This window comes from Ammospiza caudacuta, chromosome 7 (assembly GCF_027887145.1).
Source record: "Ammospiza caudacuta isolate bAmmCau1 chromosome 7, bAmmCau1.pri, whole genome shotgun sequence".
Taxonomy (NCBI): domain Eukaryota; kingdom Metazoa; phylum Chordata; class Aves; order Passeriformes; family Passerellidae; genus Ammospiza; species Ammospiza caudacuta.
The window spans coordinates 7489561-7510312 of NC_080599.1; the positions used below are offsets into that span (position 1 = coordinate 7489561).

General features: G+C 51.1%; 1 protein-coding gene across 1 annotated transcript; it reads right to left on the reverse strand.

The window, feature by feature from the left end:
- Positions 1–18322: 18322 nt before the first annotated feature.
- Positions 18323–19282, reverse strand: LOC131559614 (olfactory receptor 14I1-like). Its single transcript, XM_058808030.1, has one exon. It carries the CDS (start codon positions 19280–19282, stop codon positions 18323–18325), a length of 960 nt encoding a protein of 319 aa, XP_058664013.1.
- Positions 19283–20752: the final 1470 nt, after the last annotated feature.

A 20752-nucleotide genomic window follows, 5' to 3' on the forward strand; every position in this document is an offset into this window, starting at 1 on the left:
GGGAAGCCCTGCAAATGCCAAAAATGCAGGAACAGCTTCATGCACCACTCCAGCTTCATCCCCCATTAGAGGGCCCACTTTGGGAAGAACCCTGGTGATCCAGTTTCCCTGTGGTCTATGCTGGAAAGACACCTGTCCCTTTTGCTGCCCTTGCCAAAGACATGATGTGGGATGGAAGAACATGAGGGTCTGGCCATGGCCGTGTCATTACATTCACTCGCACCTCAGAACATTGCCAGGGGCAGGAAAGGGACTCTCTCTCTCTCCCTGAGGAGAAGGGTGTCCTTTCCAGACAGGGGAAATTGTGGCCAGGAAGAGCCTGTTGTTGATGTATTAGTTTTCCCAGTAAACTGTTTCATTTATCCCCTCAGTTATCAATATTGTTTCAGTTTTGTTTGTCCCTTATCTTGTTCCTGTTCCTAATAAATTGTTCTTATCCCAGACTGGACCTTTGCCTTTGTGCTTTCCATGGGAGGCGGGAGGGCAGCGAGGGCAGCGTGGTTTTAGCAGGAGCAGGAAATTGGGGAATCCCATTCCTGAACCCCAGCCCCTGGAAACCGAGTATCCCAGCTGGTCCCAGCCCTGGTGGTGATGGCAACAGCCTTGGGAGTGGGTCCCTGGCTAGGGCTGTGGGAACCTCTTCCCTCTGGTGCCCAGGGACAGGAGTGGAGGGAACAGCTGCAGCTGAGTCGGTACAGGCTCAGGTTGGATGTCAGGAAAAGGATTTTGCCCAGAGGCTGCTGGGGCCCTGCCCAGGCTCCCCAGGGAAGGGTCCCAGCTCCAGGGCTCTCTGAGCTCCAGCAGCATTTGGACAGCACTGCCAGGCCCAGGCTGGCATTGTTGGGGTGTCCTGTGCAGGGCCAGCAGTTGGACTGGAGGATCCTGATGGGTCCCTCCCAGCTCAGCCAATTCTGTGGTTCTGGGATCCCATGAGCCTGGGGATGGGGCTGCCAATGGTTGCCATGGCAATGGGCTCTGGCTGCAGGCCTGAGCTGGTGTCCATGGCAACCACCCCGGCATGGAGTCTCTATGGAGCTGCCAAGGGAATGACCATAGCAACAGGGGGCTGCTGATGGTTGCCATGGAAACTGACCATAGCAACAGGGGGCTGGTGATGGTTGCCTGCTAAGGATCAGATTTGTCACAGGCTCTCAGAGGGGTTCCATGGGGACTTTCCAAGAGTCTCCAGGCTGTTCCAGAGCTGGAATGTCACAGGCACAGACAGGGGCTCCATGGAGACCTTCCAGGGCTTTCTGGGGATGGTGAAGAGCCCTGTGGTCAGAGGCAGTCTCAGCCATTCCATGGTGACATCCCAGGAGACCTTGGGCTGCAAAGGCACCGGTCTGTCACAGGCACTCACGGGGGCTCCACGGTGACATCCCAGGAGTCCCCAGGCTGCCAAAGACCCAAGATGTCCCAGACACTCACAGGGTTCCTCTCATGGGCAGATATATTTATATAAATATGTATTCTCTATTATGGTAATGATTAGACAAAACTGCCTCAATCAGAAATATTTGTGCCAGGATGTAAGAGACATAAAATATATTATACAGAGAACTAGGAAATTATTTCAAAGCAACTGTTTTAAGCAAAACCTGTAATTAAGCAGAGATTGATGTCACTCCCCCAGACCAATGACCATGGGCAATTCCCTTTGGCTCAGCCTGGAGCAGTGACCTTGAGGGTTTCCAAACTGCTGGGAGGACTCCCCACACCCCTCAAGAAGGGAAATGTCAGGAGATGCTGCCATTAAAATTTGGGACAGGGCTTTTCTCGTCTGAGGTGCTGCCCTGTCAGTCAGATGTGCCCCGGCTGGGCCTGCTCAACAGCTCTGCAGAAGCTCTCAGTGGTTTCACTTGGTTGCCCCTTTCTCTGGGGATTTTTCCAGCTCTGCCACAGCTTCAGCTCCCTCTGAGGATGTTGAACTTTGGGATGGAGGAGTCAGGCTGGTTTCAGCATTATTCACCCCCAAAGAAGTGTGACTCCCCTCCTTCATTTCCCACTGGGGACTTTGCAAACAGGGCCTTGCCGGAATTGTTGGAGCCCATTGCAGGCAGAGCCTCCTGCTGCAGCAGGAACTGCCTTTCCTGTGCCATCAGCAGGGCAGGGCCCGCTGCAGGAAAAGCCCCAGGCCAGCCCCAGCACAGGGAAGGGCTCGGGCACAAGGGCAGAGTGCCGTGCTGGGAGCTGTGCCAGGGAGAGCCTGAGGCACCAAAGGCACCTTGGCAGCAGCAGCTGCTAGCTGGCCATGGCCAGAAGCCTCCCTTGGCAGCCTGGCCTGGTGGGAACCACTGCAGAGCTGCTGCCTCAGGGCTCATTCCTGGCTGGGCTCTGAAAAGCCACTTCTGCCCCAGGAGCCTGACTGGGAAGCCACTGGCCCCAGCACCTTGGGGACAAGATATTAATGACAAAACTCTTCATGGCAGCAGAGCCAAGGCAGGGGCAGAGGAAAGGGCAGAGCCAGGCCCAGGGCACAGGGCTGCCATGGTGATGGCTGTGAGGTCACTGCCCCTGCAGCAGCCTGGCTGCCCTCAGCAGACATTCTGGCCAGAAGCCTTGTGAGGGCACCCAGCACATCAGAGAACCCACAATGCAGGAATTCTGTCACTGGGGATGAGAGGGTTTCAATGGGCAAGGCTACACAAATCTCCTGCTCTTGGACAATTCCAGGGATGGGGAATCCACTTCTCTGGAAAAACAGCTGCAGTTTCCTGCCACTTTATTAATTGTAAAATGTTTCCTCCTTCTAACAAATGTTAATTTGTCACCATTCAGTTTAAAGATACTGACCCGTTTTCTGTCACTGTAGGATTTAGGAGAAAATAACTTCGAATGCTATTTTTCCCTTTTCACAGACCTTGGAGAGGACTCAAAAATCTCCCAGAATGGGGTTTGGAGGCCTCATCACAAAACCAGCAGGGAGAGTCTGCGGCCTCTGTGGTCAGTGGTGTAGAGACTGAGGACTGAAAGGGAATAGCCTGGGAGGGATGGATGGGTGGTTTCAGAGAGGCTGGAGCTTTTCTTCTTAGTAGGAATAAGCCTGAAGAAGACCTAATAGCACCAAGTGCAGCTTGGGAGGTCCAGACTGAACACCAGGAGAAGGGAATTTCCCTGCCAGGGCAGGGCTGTGGTGCAGCACGTCCCCAGCAGGAGCCTGGAGCAGCCCCAGGCTCTGTGTGGGCAGGCAGAGGCAGGCAGGAGGCAGAGCTGTCGGCAAAGGAAGGGCCCAGCCAGGTGGGGCAGCCGGGGATGCCAACAGCCTGCAGGGACAGAGGTGCAGGTTTTCTTAACAGCAGAGACACCTTTCCCTTGCTTGTCCCCACCTGTCATCACTGCCACCAGTGTTCTTCTCTACCTGGAACCTGGGGACACTTTCTCAGTCCTGTCCCTCAGATGGATCTATTTAAAGTATGAGAAACTTCAGTGTTTCACCCTCTTTTGAGTCCCTGAGAGGGTTTTTTGAGCACACTCCGAGGGACTGGGTCTGATGCAAAGAGCAGCAAAGCCCCAGAGGGTCATTAAGTCCCTGTGCTGTGTCTGTGCTGCTGAGCTGGGCCGGGCTCCTGGCCCAGAGGCAGTTCCTGGCAAGGGCAGCACTGCAGAGAGACAGCTCTGGCCAGGAGCAGCTCCTGTGCACAGCCCAGCAGGGCTGGGGCACTGCCAGGGCCCCTCAGGGACACCAGCAGGGCACAGACAGAGCTCACAGGGGCTCAGCACTGGCAGGGGCTGTGGGATGGCCCTGAGGGGACTGTGTCACAGCAGCACCTCTGTGATGGCAGCAAGGGGCTGTGTGACAGCACAGAGTGGGTTGTGAGAGGTCACAGATTGGGCTATGACATCACAGAGTTTGTTGTGTTAGGTCACTGAGTAGCTATCGGATCATAGAGGGGATTGTGTGACATCACAGAGCAGGCTGTGACATCATGGCATGACTGTGTGACATCATAGAGCAGGATATGAGGTCAAAATATGTGTGGTGACATTACAAAGTTTCAGTATGACATCACATTGAGGGTTTTGTAACATCACGGCAGGGACTGTGACATCACACAGCTGTCTGTGACATCATAGTGTGAGCCGATAGAGCAGATCTTGCCATCATAGAGAGTGGCTCTTTGACATGAGGGATTGGACTCAGAGAGGAAGTTCCAAAAGGGAAGCAGCTCCAGAGTGCCGACTTATAGGTGGCATCCATGCCTTCATGGCCTGAGGCATCATGGGCCCATCAGGCTAGGAATAACTCTCCCACTTCTTCCTGGTCAAACTAGCACATTGTGACATCACCAGGTGGCTGTGTAACATCATAGAGCAGCCTGTGACATCACAGAACAAGCTGTGACATCGCAGTGTGACACTTTGACATCAGAGTCTTCTGTGACATCACAGAGCAGCTGTGTAATACCACAGGGGTCTGTGTGACATCACAGGGGACTGTGTGACATCACAGAGATGGCTGTGTGATATCACAGGGGCTGTGTGAGGGCACTGGGGAGGTCACTCTGGCTGGCCCCCCTCACAGCTCCCCCCAGAGCAGTCCAACCCTGCTCGTGCACAGCGGGGTCCCCTGTCCCCCGGGTCCCCCCACCCCCGGCCCCGCAGCCTCCCCCAGAGGATGTTCCACGAGATCGACCCCAGATCCTGACACGGGGACGGGGGGCCGGGGCCCTGGGGGTGGCACAGGGGGACAGGGACCCCCCGGCAGGGTCCTCGTGTTCCCCAGGGCCAGAGCCTGGGCCAGGGCTCCTTCACCCTGTTACAAACAAGGGCTTGAGAGCGCTGAAAAATCCCCAGCAAGGGATCAGCAAAAACCAGATTGAATATTAAGGGACAGAAGCACAAATTTCCTTGGCAAGAGTCACTTTGCTCCTGACTGGACACTTCAGGCACACCAAGGAAACAAAGCAACTACAAAACCAAACAGAATCCAGGCAATAAAACCAGAAATTAACCTACAACTGTCCCTGTGTGTGTGTGTGTGTGTGTGTGACACAAGGGCAGTGACGGCAAGGATAAAAGGAATACGGCCTAAAAGCTTAACAGAGCTCAAACTTTGCAGGACTGAACGTATACCTTAACCTTAACAGATATCTTAAAAGAACAGCACTTAACAGTATTTGGTTAACCTATAACCCATGACTTACTAATTTGACAGAAGTATAACACCTAACAGAATAACACCTGACAGTATTTAACTTACTTAATAGCTTATATTAAAAGTAACAACTCCACAAAAGAACAACTCTTAGAAACATTTAACTTTGACTTTGTGATTTAACTTCACTTACAGGCCTGACTGACTCAGCTATCCAAGGCACTCCAACCCCTCAGAGAGCAGCATTTCTGCCACATTTCCCCAGCACAGGCACTCCTGTGTGCACACAGACACAAAGAGTCAGTGCAAGGCACCTGTGAGAAATTCCCCTGAGGGCAGGAAATGCTCCCCGTGGATCCTTTGGCATCTCTCCAGCAGACAAAGTGTTGAGTGTGGGACCTCCTGTCATCAGTGGTCCATTTTAACACTGTGGAGTCAAAGCAGTCCTTTGTGGCCCTGCAAACCCCCAGGGTCCAAAGGTCCATTGTGACATTGCAGTGTTCATGGAACAGAGGAGTCAGGTGACATTGTGGGGCTTGGGGAAGCACGGAGACCATTGTGACACTGCAAGGCCTCATGGAATCATTGGGACCATTGTGACACTTGGAGCCTTTTAGAACCTGGGGGCCACTTTGACATTGTGCGACTCCACCGAACCAAGGGTCCATTATGACACTGCTGGACCCCATGGAAACAAGGCAGCATTGTGACATTATGGGGCCTCTTAAAACCAAGGGGACACAGAGCATGTCTGACTGGTTTGGCCTCCCATGGACTGCCTGACTGGTCCAACTCACCTTGGCATGTTGAGGGTCACTTCTTATCTGCTAATGAAACACTGGAGCTCCATGCTTTCCTTACTATGGGAAAGAACTGTCCTTCTCCTCCAGGTGCACATGGCCAAAATTGGGATTTCATCTGCCCCAGTCCCGATTGTGACAGACTGGAGTAGATTCTTGGCTCAAAACATTTAATGTGTGGGGGAGGAAGGGGCAGGTCCAGACTTGCCCTGCCCTGGAACTCCAGCCCTGCCCTGGATCCCCAATCCCCCCAGAGCCTCTATCCCAGCCCAGCAGTGTCTGCCAGTCCCTGGCACAGCACAGGCAATGCTCCACAGCCACCTCTGCAGCCCCAGCCCAGCTCCTGAGGGACCAAATGAGCCCAAGTCCCACCTGGGGGAGGAGCCCAGGAAGACCAAGGGGTATTGAAGGCTGACCACAAGGCAAGCACACATCTTGACCCTGCCTCCTCCTGGAATTTCCATCTGAACAACACTGGAATCCAGGTGTGGGTGCTTCTCTGTCTGTCATTTGTCTTTCTCTCTGTCTACTTCTTCTATTTCTGTCTCCTTGCAAATTGTGATTAACTTAAAATAGAATGGGTTTAGAGTTTGTGAAGTTGAATGGGCCAAGTTAATGCTTTGAGAAGGGTGTTTTGTTGATTGACTGTCAATTAAACCATTTGCCAAAGATTCTCTGATTTTCTAAACTTCCCAGTAAAGGCTGTTGGATTGTCTCGAGCTCCTGAGAATCTCTTGTCCGTATTTCTCCAGTACATCCAATTCAGAGGACACAAATAATTGTAATTCCTTTAAATGTCTTCTTGAGAGAATTGTTTGGGGGCATGGGAGTCAGGGCTTGTCTCTCCTGCTGGGCACAGCCCTGGCAGGGCTTTCCCAGCCACATTCCACACTCCATTTCCCAGCTGGAGCCGCTGGGGCCTTTGAGTTGCACTGCCCCAGCCCCAGGGATGCTCTCCTTGTCTGCTCATTCCCCCAAGGTCTCTGGGCAGGGATGGCCTCAGTGGGGGCTGCTGACATCCTCAGCAACTTGGAGGCTGCTGCTGAATTTTCCTCCTCCAGAGGCTTGTTCAGCCTTCAGCTCTTCAGTGCAGGAATTCAGTGTCCCAGGGCTCATTAACATTCAGAACACCTTAAGAACCCAAGCCTCTGGGAATATTTTGATTTGTCTTCAAACATTTTGAGGTTAATTTGACAGATTTCAGTAGTGATTCAAAGTGAATGCATGATATTTAAAAAGACAGCCAGAAAACTTTTTTTAGGACCTGTTTTGGATTTTTTCCTGTTCATAAATCAATATGTGCAGTCCCCAATTGACATTGAATCCAAGTACCTCCTCATGCCGTTTTAATAGATATGAAATTCAAGACACTTCATGGCTGACAATCAATCAGACTCTGTCCCTATCCCCACCCCATCATTTCCCCCAGCCAAGTCCTGGCACTCAGAGCAGCCTTGTGCAAATCTGAGCTCCCTCCAGCCCAGGCTGCACCTGCAGCTTTCAGCTCCTTGCCTCCAACTCCCACCTGCTTTCCTTGGAGAAGGAGCTGCCCAAGACACAGAGGGATGTTCATTTGCTGTCAGCCAGCAAAACCAAGGGAAGGCACAGCTCCATCAAATGCAAAAGTCATTCCTCTGTTGGATATTAAATCCACTTTCCATAGAAGACAGTCTCAGAGCAACGGAAAACACCTTCTGTGCCCAGCACAGATCCCAAGGTCCCCCCAAACCCTTCCTGCCCCAATTCTGCCCAGATTTGCTCTTTGCACACATGAGTCACAGGCTGAAGTCAGGAGCTCCCTCCATGGCCAGAGGGAGGAAAAGAGAGAAAGGGGATGAAGAGCTGTCCTGTGCAGAGCCAAGGTCCAAGTGCAGCCCCTGCAGTGGGAACCACAACTCATCAGGTTTGTGTCCTTTGGGCTCAGGAACTGGTGACACTCAGAGGCACAGAAAGGTTTCTTGCCCACAAACACAAGAAGAACATTTGAACACTTGAATAGCCATCACAGCTCTTCCCTCAGATCTCTGTGATTTCCCTGCAGAATCTGACATGTTCCCCAATTGCAAGGGATTTCCGAACCGGAGCAGCTCTAGACAAAGTTATAAGAAAACGCAATTCAGTGATAGATAGAAACACAATTATGATGTTGACTAATGTGGTATTTATTTTAACATCAGAAAGATTGGGCAACTTCCTGGAGTTCAAAGCATGAAAGCAGTAACTTGAGAGGAACTTAAATGACCAGAGAGCATCTGGACGAGGAAATCTGGGAGCAATGGAAAGAACATAGATCCAGCTAGTCAAGTGAAGAAATGTCCTTAGATATGGCCATTCAAACAGGAGAGCTGGAAACAGCTGATGGAAAAGGGAGAGAAAATAATAGACTGAATATTGGTGGCACAAGTAGATGGGAAGATCAGTATTTCTTCTCCTCCCATCAGTACACTTTGAGGAAATCCCCGTTCCTGGTGGGAAAACATTGCCATTTCTGAAAAGTACTCAAATGATATAGATAATAAAGATTTGCTGGTATATTATGAAACTAACAGGTATTAAAACCTGTGGCTTTTTCCAGGCAGACATAAGTTGTGTGCCCATGAACAGGCAGTGCCACTTGTGCCCTGAGGTGCCCAGCTGGGATTGGGTCTCCCTGAGAGCACCTGAGGGAGTGCAGAGCACCTTGAGAGCTGCAGGTCCCTGACAGCTCCACAGGACTCCTGTCCCATCAACATCTGCTCTGCTCCAGTCTGAAACAGGGCCCAGCATGGTGCTGGGATCATCAGAGAGCTGAGGTGTGTGCTGGAATTCAATGCCCTCCTCATCCCACAGCAGCCCTGCATTTCCCTCCTGCAGCCTTGGTCTCCAGCACAGCCATGGAGGCTCTTTGGGCTCTGGAGTGTTGCTGCAGCCCCCAAGGGCAGCTGAGCTCTGCCTTTGGCACAGTCAGGCCTGGCCAGCGCAGGCCATGCTCAGCAATTGCTTGTGTGTGCCTGGCCTTGCTGTCAGCTCCGGCAGCGGCTGCGTGGCCCCTTTGTGGCCCTGTGCTGGCCCAGCCATGGTGGCCCGGCCCCTGTGCAGGCCCAGCCCAGGCCAGGAGCATTGTGGCTGGGAACGGCTGTCGCAGACATTTCTCCACAGAAATCCTTTCTTTTGGATTTCTGTGTCTTCCGGAGGCCAGAGGCCTCCGAAGACAAGGTAAACAATTATTATCAGCTGTCGGGGAATGCAACAGGGGCACCTATTTTGATTGGTGATTGGTTCATGTTTTATGTTTATAATTAAGGGCCAATCACCAGTGCAAGCCAGGGGACTGAGTCCTTGAACACAACTTTGTTGTAGATTCTTTTATATCTCTTCCTAGCTTAGCTAGCAGCTCTGCAAACCTCTCTCTATATTCTATTTAGTATAACTATAATGTATTATATATAATATATTAATAAATCAAGCCTTCTGATTCAAGAAACAAGATTTACCGTCTCTGTCTCACCAGCTGCACCCACTCAGGCATGGTAATATCTGGTGACCCCTCGTGTAAGAGCAAAAATTAATTTGATAAGACCAGAGGAGCAAAATTGCTGCACTGGGTAAAATCCTGTATGTGTGGCATTTGATGGTTGCTTTGAAGAGACCACACAAGTGGATTCAAGCCAGGAGCTGAAGAACTGAAGATCTGGACAGAGTTCACAGCCAAGGCTGACCACAACAGAACCTTTCTTCTGGAAAACGATCAGGAAAGATGATGGAAAAGAGCAGCAGACCTGTGGAGCTGGCCAGAGCAAGCTGGACTCTTTCAAAAGGTACTGTTCACTTTTCTATCCCTGATGAACCAGCCCTTCGTAGCTTGTGGCTGTTCGTTTGGCAGACACATGCCTTGCCAGAAGAGATTCAATTCTCTCCTTCAGAGGAAAAGCTTATTGCCCTTTGGAAATATTGGTGCAGAGAAGATGGTTGCTTTTTGTCAAAAACAGATATCTATGGGTTCTTTCGATGGGCAAAGCTTTTTGGGTTCTTTGCTGATGTCTTATATGCTTTAGATGTTTTTGTCTGGGAGTGCATGGACTCCATTATCCAGCGCGTCTACATTGAGGGATGTGTCCTGCCTTCTATCTACCCAGCATTTATAAAGCTTTTCCCTGTCCTGAAACGCAGAGCAGCTCTTTTTCCATGGATCTCTAATTGTTATGGCCAAGCTCCGTTTCCACCACCTTTGGCAGAAGACGCGGTGGGGGAGGATATTTTTCTTCCCAGCCCCCCCCGCTTCACAGCGGGGGGGGGGGGAAACTTCGCGGCGTGAAGAAGATTTTTTTACTCTTTCTCCGGAGCATGCTCAGAGGGAGCCTTCTCCTCCCCCCCCTTCTCTCTCTTCGGGGGGATGGGAGCGGCCACTCAAGCCAGTGCCGGCCTCTCAGACTCCGCCTTCAGACATGGGGGCGGCACCGGTCTCTGAGGCTTCCTCCCCGCCCCCGCCAGAGCCTGTGTCGGAGAAGGCAGAAGAGACAGCACTTTCGGCGATTGACCTGTTGCTAACCAACAGCGACGCTCCGCCGTCTCTCCCAGTTCCGCTGCTGCCCGTGCCGTGCCTGCCGCCGCTTTCAGAGCCAAGGGACGCAGCAACAGCGTGTTCCCGCGCGTCCCCGCCTCCTCCAGCCGAGACAGTTCCTGTTCAGGATGGGGCTGAAAACGGCGTTGAACCTGCAGGACCCTCGGAGCAGCCCTCGGCGGATCCCACACTCAGCGCGGTTCCCTCCCCAGTTCCGGCTCCCTCCCCGCTGCTTCCACTGGACGTCCCAGCAGTCGCCCCGGCGGGGGGTCTCTCCTTCCGTGGAGCGGGGGCTGCCCGCCAGCTGACTGTTGTGGCAGTCCACCTGCCTGTTTTTAAGATCAGCATTCTCGGCGGTTTGGGGGGTGGTTTTTCGGGGATTGTCCCATGGAGGCCGCCACCTCTCTTGTGCCCTAGTGGCATGGGGGGGCAGGTGCATCCAGAGAGTTCTGCCTCTGATCCCCAGCCCGGAGGGGATGGGGATGATGCCACGGGGTGGATGAGAGACAAACCCGATGCATTGCAGAGGGAGAGGGCACAGCTGGAGGAGACCATAGCTGGTTTGCTGTAGGAAACAAACATCTCCAGACCCCAGATGGGATTGCTGGGGAAGGCTTCTATTTCCCTGCTGCTGGCATGCCTCAGTGGTTTAGGGGAAAGGAAGCGTCTCACTACCCATGCTGCCATTGTGCTAGCAGCAGGGTTCAGGCCAGCGGGAATGCAGAGCCTTCCTTATGGGTTTGGCCTGGGCTGTTTGGCTCAGGAGGTTCCTGGGCCAGGGCCATCACTTGGCCTCCTTATGTTTTTGGGGATTCTGGTTTGTCCTACCGGTCCGGGTCCCCCTTTTCTGAGCCAGTTTTGGGGTACCTGGTCCAGCATGGGCCAGGGCCCCCAGGGCCTTTCCTTCTCTGGCACTGCTGTGCTCGTCTGCTGCTCTTTTGCTTTTCGATCAAAAAAAAAAAAAAAAAAAAAAAAAATTAAATAAAAAAGATTGAAAATAGCAGGCAGCAGCTCTGAAGCGCTGAAGCATTGAAGGGCCAGAAAGGACATTTCAAAATTTCACAAATTGTTTTAAATTGTTTAAAATTGTATTAAGACTGTCAATGGTTTTTGATAACTATTGATGGAACTCTTTTGCAGAAGTCTGTTTCAGGACCAAAAGGACTCTCAGATATTCCAAGGGAAACAACTTCGGCTCTTGGACTGTTCCTGAAACTCAGCTGCATGGACTCAAATTCTCTTTACATTGTATTTGGCAATTTTCTTATATAGTAGGATTGTTTTAGTGAATTGTTAGTATTCTATATTTTATAGGTGAAGGAATTTCCTGTTCATTCCACATCAGCATTTTTCTTTTATTTTTATACAATTTAGAAAGGTGAGATGTCGCAGACATTTCTCCACAGAAATCCTTTCTTTCGGATTTCTGTGTCTTCCGGAGGCCAGAGGCCTCCGAAGACAAGGTAAACAATTATTATCAGCTGCCGGGGAATGCAACAGGGGCACCTATTTTGATTGGTGATTGGTTCATGTTTTATGTTTATAATTAAGGGCCAATCACCAGTGCAAGCCAGGGGACTGAGTCCTTGGCCACAGCTTTGTTGTGGATTCTTTTATATCTCTTCCTAGCTTAGCTAGCAGCTCTGCAAACCTCTCTCTATATTCTATTTAGTATAACTATAATGTATTATATATAATATATTAATAAATCAAGCCTTCTGATTCAAGAAACAAGATTCACCGTCTCTCTCTCACCAGCTGCACCCACTCAGGCATGGTAATAAACGGCCCCTGTGCCGTGGTGCCCACAGCAGCCTTGGGGCTCTGTGCCCCATGGCCTCCCTGCTGGGCAGCCTCTGCCAGCTCCTGCAGAGCTCCTGGCACCTGTGGGGCTGCATAGACAGCCCTGCCCCAGGCCCTTCCGGCCTCTTGGCCAGCAGAGAGGCAGCCAGGGCTGGCCATGGCCAGGAACAGGCCCTGAGCCCTGCAGGAGGATGGAGCTGGGCCACAGTCAAACTCAGCCTAGGCCAAAGCTGGGCTCAGCAGCCAGGGCTGCCAAGGGCTGGGCATAGAGGCTGGTGCTGGCAAATGTCCTGGGCCCCCTCCCTGCTCTGTCCATGCCACCAAGGGCACAGAGCAGCCTCCTCTCTGGGCGACTTCCCTGTTTGCAATGCCTTGCACAGGCGCTGGCCCGGCCCCACAAGGCCTGGCCTGAGTCCTGCCCCTGGCATGCTCAGCCAGGCTGAGATAGACACTGATGGTTTCTGGGCCAGGCTCTCTGAGCCCAGCTCCCTGCAAGCTCTGCCAGCTGCCCTGAGCTCTGGGCAGCACCAAGGGCCTCTCCCCAGCCCAGCCCAGCCGGCACTGGCCTCACATCTCTGCTCAGGCCAGGCTGCTCTGGCCACTGGCCCCACAGCCTCAGCCCCTGGCAAGGGGACAGCAGCAGCTGCAGCTGCCACAGGACTCAGCCCCAGCCATGGGGGAAGGTGCTTGGCCAAGGCCAAAGGAGGCTCCCTGGCTGCCCTGCTCCCCTTGGGCTGAAGTGCTGAGAGCTCTGCAGCCCCTGCTGCCATCCCATCTGCCCAGGGCAGCACAAGAGCCCTGGCCTTGGGACCCTCAAGAGCTGCTCCTGCTCCAGGCCCAAGGCCCATTTTAAAGCTGGGGCAGCCACATAGCTGTGACCATTTCTGTTCATTGCTGCTCTGATGGGGATGGATCCTCAGCCACTTGGAGATTTCTGATGAATTTTCTTACTCCGGAGGCCTCTTCTTTGTTGAGCTGTTCACTTCAATTCACTAGGAATTCAGTGACAAAAGCTCATAAACATTTGTTGAAAATACCCGAACATAAAAAAGCCCTGGGAATATCTTAAATGTTCAATTCTTCTGTGGTTACTTAGAAAGACTTCAGAATTATTTTCAAAGTGAATATACTTTTTTGAAAACAATGCAGACATTCCACTGTCATATTTACTGAAAAATTACTTTTTCAGGATTTTTTCCCCTGGGAATCTGAGATGCATCTGAAAAGAATGTAAACAATAATTATCTGATTGCTTTTTGGGGTTTGCTGCTTTGGAATATGGTCTGGAGATTGTTTACCAACAGGTGCATGTTTGATTGGTTGACTGTGAATTGTTTTTACTTAATGACCAATCACCATCAGATGTGTCAGACTCTGAGGAGTCAGTCATGAGTTTTTCATTAACATTTTTGTTAAGCCTTCTGTCTGTATCCTTTCTTATCCTTTAGTATAGTTTTAGTATAATGTAACGTAACGTAACGTAACGTAACACAACATAACACAACACAACATAATATAATATCAGCCTTCTGAGAACATGGAGTCAGATTCTCGTCTCTCACCTCATCCTTGGGACCCTCACAAACTCAACACAGACCGAACTGTTTTGTCCTGCTTTCGTTTCCTGTTTATAGATGGATATCAGCAATGTCCAAATTATATTTATCCCCAGCACCTTCAAATTCAGTCTGAAATTATATGAAAATCAATCCTGCCCAACTGGCTGACAAACAATATCACTTTGTTTCCCTTCCCCACCATTTCCCTGCAGCCCCTGGCACTCCTATGGATCAGGAATGCTGTGGCCCACAGGAGCAGGGCAGTGACTCTTCCTCTGTGCTCAGCACTGGTTGGGCAGTACCTTGAGTGCTGTTTGCAGTTCTGGGCTCCCAATTCAGGAAGGACATGGAGGGGCTGGAGTGTGTCCAGAGAAGGGCAACAAGGCTGGGGAGGGGTCTGGAGCACAAGTCCTGTGAGGAGTGGCTGAGAGAGCTGGGGTTGTTTATCATGGAGAAGAGGAGGCTCAGAGGAGACCTCATCACTCTCTACAACTCCCTGACAGGAGGGTGCAGCCAGGTGGGGGTCAGGCTCCTTTCCCAGGGACCAGTGACAGGACAAGAGGACACAGCCTTCAGCTGCACCAGGAGATGTTTAGGCTGGACATAAGGAAATATTCTTCACACAAAGGGTGATTGGGCATTGGAATGGGCTGCCCAGGGAGGTGGGTGAGTCACCATCGTGGAAGTGTTTAAGTTTTTTTTGGGGTTTTTTTTTTTTTTTTGGTTTTTTTTTTTTTTTTAATGGCAGACAAGACTGTGTCCCTGCACTGAGCTGTGCTGCGGAACAGGGTCTCATAGCTAGGCCGCGGAGCTGGGCTGCGGAGCTGTGCCGCGGAGCTGTGTCACAGAGCCAGGCCTTGTAGCTGGGCCGTGGAACTGTGCCGCGGAGCTGTGCCACGGAACTGTGCCACGGAGCCAGGCCTTGGAGCTGGGCCGCGGAGTTGTGCTGCGGAGCTGTGCCGCAGAGCCGGGCCTCGGAGCTGGGCCGCGGAGTTGTGCTGTGGAGCTGTGCCGCGGAGCCGGGCCTCGAAGCTGGGCCGTGGAGCTGTGCCGCGGAGCCGTGCCGTGGAGCTAGGCCGCGGAGCTAGGCCGTGTAGCTGTGCCGCGGAGCTGTGCTGCGGAGGTGAGCTTCGGAGCTGTGCCGCAGAGTTGTGTCGTGGAGCTGTACTGTGGAGCTGTGCTTTGCTCCCTTCCCTGCATTCTGCATCCCTCGAAGAGTCTCTGCTACTACCTTAGCAGCTCTGCGGTGCCGACTTGCTGCTGGAGAACTCCTGGAATTCTGAAACCCCGGATTTCTAAATCCTTGAATTTCCAAATCTCTGCATTCTTAAATCCCTGGACTCCTGTAACCTCGGATTTTGGAATCCTTGGATTCCTAAACTCTCGCATTTCCTGAATCCCCGGATTCCTGAACCTCCGGATTTTGAATCCCCTGCCGTCTGGTTGTTTCTGAGGTGTTTGTTAACAACGGTTTCTACAAGATCAAAAGCTGTGGCTGGTATAAGTGATCAAGTTGGGCCCTCCAAAAAGGACGTGAGTGTACAGACCCACCCCTGCCCAGAATGTTTGAGTTTATTGGTGGCATCAGGGAGTGCTGTGGAGGAGAACTGCTTACGCTGCGAACAAGTGAATGACCTCCTTCTAATGGTGGCTGAGCTTAGGGAGGAAGTTGAAAGATTAAGGAGTATTAGGGAAAGTGAAAGGGAGATAGATTGGTGGAGTTCAGCCCTATCATCTTTAAGGGAGGTTACTAATCAAGAGACTGAGGACTTATATGCCTCCCATTCTCAGACAACAGAGGGGCATTTGGTGGATGAAGAGGAGTGGAAATGGGTCCCTGTGCGGGGTGGTAAAAATGAAAAGACCTGCCCCCCTCCATCATCCAGCCAAGTACCATTACAAAACAGGTATGAGATATTGGATCCAGAGATACAACTAGATGGTTTAGGAGAGAATTGTCTGCCTAGTGAACCTCCTAATTATGTTTCACCTGCAACACGAATTATTACCTCTAGTACCAAGAAGAAAAGAAGGGTAATCGTCATAGGTGATTCCCTCCTGAAAGGAACTGAAGGCCCTATATGTCGACCAGACCCATCCCACAGGGAAGTTTGTTGCCTCCCTGGGGCCCAGGTACAAAATATTACTGAGAGACTTCCTGGACTGATTCAGCCCTCTGATTATTACCCACTGCTGATACTTCAGGCTGGCAGTGATGAGATCGAGAAGAGGAGCATTAAGGCAATCAGGAAGGACTTTAAGGTACTGGATCAGGTAATTGACAAGGCAGGAGCACAGGTAGTGATGTGCTCAGTCCCTCTGGTGGCAGAGGACAATGATAAAAGAAATAGAAGAATCCGTATCATTAACAAGTGGCTTAAGGGTTGGTGTCATCGACATAATTTTGGATTTTATGATCATGGCGAAATTTTACAGCATCTTCTTTGCTGGAATCAGATGGGGTACACCTCTCCGTTAAGGGCAAAAGGATTTTAGCTCATGAACTGGCAGACCTCATTGAGGGAGCTTTAAACTAAGCTTGAAGGGGGAAGGGGAACCAGCTGAGCTAACTGGAAACGGGCCCAAGAATTGCAAGTGTAAGATAGGGGTGAACTCAGTTGCCCAGATGAGGTGCATGTATACCAATGCACGCAGTTTGGGCAATAAACAAGAAGAGCTGGAGGCCATGGTACAACTGCAAAGCTATGATGTAGTTGCCATCACGGAAATGGCAACTACATCAAATGTGGTGGGATGACTCATATAACTGGAGTACTACATTGGCTGGATACAGAATCTTCAGGAGAGATAGAAAAGGAAGAAGAGGAGGTGGCGTAGCTCTTTACGTTAAGCAAACCTTCGATGCCATTGAAATTGAAACAAATGAAGAAGGTGTTGAATGTTTATGGATAAGAATCAAGGGGAAGGCCAATAACGCCAACATCATATTGGGAGTCTGTTATTGTCGACCCAATCAAGAAGAAGAAGTAGACGATTTATTCTATAAGCAGTTGTGCAATGTTTCTAGATCATCAACCCTTGTTCTTGTTGGTGATTTTAATCTACCAGATATCTGCTGGGAACTTAATACAGCAGTAAAGAGGCAATCCAGAAAATTCTTAGAATTTATGGAGGATAACTTTTTGTTACAGCTGGTAGATGAACCCACCAGGGAAGGGACTACATTAGATCTGTTATTTACAAATAGGGATGGGCTGGTGGGAGATGTGATGGTTGGAGGTCGTTTGGGGCAGAGTGACCATGAAATAATAGAGTTTTCAATACTTGGCGATATTAGGAAGAGCACCAGTAAAACTCGTACATTGGACTTCCGGAGGGCGGACTTTGGCCTGTTTAAGAGATTAATTCAGAGTGTCCCTTGGGAAGCCGCCCTTAAAAATAAAGGAGTTCAGGAAGGGTGGGCTTACTTCAAGGCAGAGATCTTGAGGGCACAGGAACAAACCATTCCTGTATCCCGAAAGATCAGTCAACAGGGCAAACGTCCAGCCTGGCTGGGAAAGGAGAGCTTGGAGGAACTTAGGAATAAAAAGAGGACGTATCAGAGTTCGAAAAAGGGTCAGGTCTCCAAGGAAGTATTCAAGAGGGCTGCTAGAGTATGCAGGAAAAAAATTAGGGAGGCCAAAGCTCAGTTTGAACTCAGGATAGAGCACTCAGTCCCTACAGCAACACCAGGGCAACCAGGGCAGCGGGGCAGGGCCATGGCAGCAGCACTGGCAACACCAAGTGCTGCTGCTGCTGCTGGGCACAGATGCTGGGCCAGCACTGATCTGCCCCCAGCTCTGCACACAGACATTGCTGCTGCAGCTCCAGAGAACACAACAAAAGGGCATCTCTGCAGAAAACTTTGCAGAGACATCCTTTAGTTCATTTAAAGCCACTGAGAGCACAGCCCCTCATTGACACAGTCTGTGGCTACAGGGAAGGTGCAGAGAAACAAAATGGGTAATGGCACAAGCAATGACATTTATTTGTGGGCAATATGAAAAAAAAATAAACAACGGAAGAAAACAAACATAATCAAACCCACAAGTAGATGACTTTAATTACAAGTGATTGTCAGAAACTGGCAGCAGTTTAATGTTCCTGAAATCATCCAGTCATCAGTTGTTGAGGACTTTTTGCAGGTTGAGTTTTTGCAAGACTGGCCACATTCAGCTGATGAATAATCCAACCTGCTTGTAATAATGGAAAATAGACGTGTTCACAAATAATTGATAATGGACGTATTCAGAAACATGGTCAGTATATCCTTGAAAAAGATACAAGAAGAAGAGTCATTAGGACTCAGCAAGTTTGTCAGCAAGCTTGGGAAAGTGAGAAAAAAGAAAAAGCAAGGGGTAAGCCAGATGACCACAGCAAGACGCGTGAAATTTAGATGATCTAATCAACATTCTATTTTAGACGTGTGATCAGCTAGGATTAACCAATCATGTATTAGCTAGAGACGCGTGGACAGTAGAGATTTATTATAAATTAAACTCTTTTAGAGATAGCAAATTTGCCTTCACTGGATTATATTACTTATGTCTTGATGTCCCTGAATCACCACACCCGCAAACAGTCTCCACACTGCAGCTTTGAGCTCCTGGCTCCTCAGGCTGTAGATGAGGGGGTTCAGGACTGGAGTCACCACTGAGTAAAGAACTGACACTGACAAATCCATGGTTGGGGAGGAGATGGAAGAGGGCTTCAGGTGAGCAAATATGCCAGTGCTGAGGAACAGAGAGACCACAGCCAGGTGAGGGAGGCAGGTGGAAAAGGCTTTGTGCCGTCCCTGCTCAGAGGGGATCCTCAGCACAACCCTGAAGATCTGCACATATGAGAAAGTAATGAACTCAAAACAGCCTAATGCTAAACACATACTAACAACAATGAGCCCAATTTCCCTGACATAGGATATGGAGCAGGATAGCTTGAGGATATGTGGGATTTCACAGAAGAACTGTCCAAGGGCATTGCCACGGCACAAGGGCAGGGAAAATGTATTGGCTGTGTGCAGCAGAGCATTGAGAAAGCCACTGGCCCAGGCAGCTGCTGCCATGTGGGCACAAGCTCTGCTGCCCAGGAGAGTCCCGTAGTGCAGGGGTTTGCAGATGGACACGTAGCGGTCATAGCACATGATGGTCAGGAGAGAAAATTCTGCTGAGATGAAGAACATAAAGAAAAAGAGCTGAGCTGCACATCCTGAGTAGGAGATGGTCCTGGTGTCCCAGAAAGAATTGTGCATGGCTTTGGGGACAGTGGTGTAGACCATGCCCAGGTCGCTGAGGGCCAGGTTGAGCAGGAAGAAGAACATGGGCGTGTGTAGGTGGTGGCTGCAGGCTATGGCGCTGATGATGAAACCGTTGCCCAGGAGGGCAGCCAGGGAGATGCCCAGCAAGAGGCAGAAGTGCAGGAGCTGCAGCTGCCGCGTGTCTGCCAATGCCAGCAGGAGGAAGTGCCTGATGGAGCTGCTGTTGGACATTTCCTATGTAATGGCATGGGCATCTGTAAAAAAAAGTGATCATTGTATCCGTGGGTTTGGAGAGGACTTTAAATATCCCAGCACAGCGTGGGGGGCACTTTCCCCCCACTGCCTGCCCAGGCCTCTGCTGCCTGGAGCTGTCTCTGCCAGCAGCTTCTTCCCTGTGCCCAGGGCTGGGCCCTGCCAGTGCTGCCAGAGCCCAGCCCAGCCCTGGGGGCTCAGCTCTGCCCTGCAGACCCCTCAGAGGTCTGGCACTGCCCAAGGGCACCTCTGGCTCTCCAGGATCTGATGGCAATGTCAGAGCAACCCTGAGGAGGCTGGAAAAGCAACACTGATGCTGCCTCTAAGGGGCCCTCTCTTGATTTCTGTCACTGCCTGATTTGTTTAGATCAGAGATTTTTTTTTTTCATTTGCCTCAAGCTGAACTGAAATGAATATCTATGGTCAATTTCTCATTCAGGTAACCCAAAACCAAAGATTAAAAAAGCAGGACTTCCCCTTTCCTGCAGCCCCTGCCCTGCTGTGCTCCCTGTTTAATCTGCTTGGAAATGTTCTGCAGTTAAATGCCATGCTGGGAGCAGTCCCGAACAGTGCAGCATCGCCCCCACACAAGGAGAACACTTCCAAGCCTTACCAGCTGCCTCCTCCCACCCAGATCTTGTCCCCCAATGCTGGAAGCAGCTGCCAGGGCTGGCTGAGAGCTGTCCCTGGCAGGCAGCAGAGTCCCTGCCCCAGCACAGCGCCCTGGGCTGCAGGACCCTGCTCTGCAGGACAGCCCTGGGCACCCCTGGCTGCTCTGCACAAGAGACAATCAGAGAATGTACTCACAGAGTCTGTAGGCATTGGGATGTTCCAGCTTTAGGAGATGGCTCCAGGAGCTGCAGCTGCATTGTCATGCAGCCAGAGGTTCCTGTGCCAAGGGCTGGCAGAGATTCTGCCCCAGGCACTTCTCAGCATCTTCCCAGCCCTGACTGATTGAAGCTCTCTGTGCCTCTGTGCTGTGCCTGGGGTGGCTGCAGGCAGTGCCCCAGCCCTTCTGGGCTGGCAGAAGAGCTGCTCATCAACAGAAATGTGCTTTTGAAGCTATCTGTGGTTACCAGGAGCTGCCTCTGTGCCAGAAGCCCAGCCCAGCTCAGCAGCACAGACACAGCACAAGGACATGAAGGAGCCTCTGGGGCTTTGTGATCAGGCCCTGAACATCAGTCCCTGAGAGGGAGCTGAAAAAACCTCTCCAGAACTCCAAGTCAGAATCCAGCTCCAAACTTTGTTTGAGTTTTAATGGGTCCCACTGAGGGACACGACTGAGAAAGTGTCCCTAGGCCCCAGGCAGAGCAGAGAACTGGAGGTACTGATGGCAGCTGGGGACAAAGAGACAGCTGGGGACAGCAGGGTCTGTGTCACCAAGGGCTGTGAGGAGACACCTTGTCCTAAGGCCCTGGGGCCTCCTGGCACAGCCCCAGCCAGGCTGGG

What these genes read in the sequence shown, in the direction of transcription:
- LOC131559614 (XM_058808030.1), bottom strand. Translation starts at nt 19,282, where the DNA reads ATGTCCAACAGCAGCTCCATCAGGCACTTCCTCCTGCTGGCATTGGCA.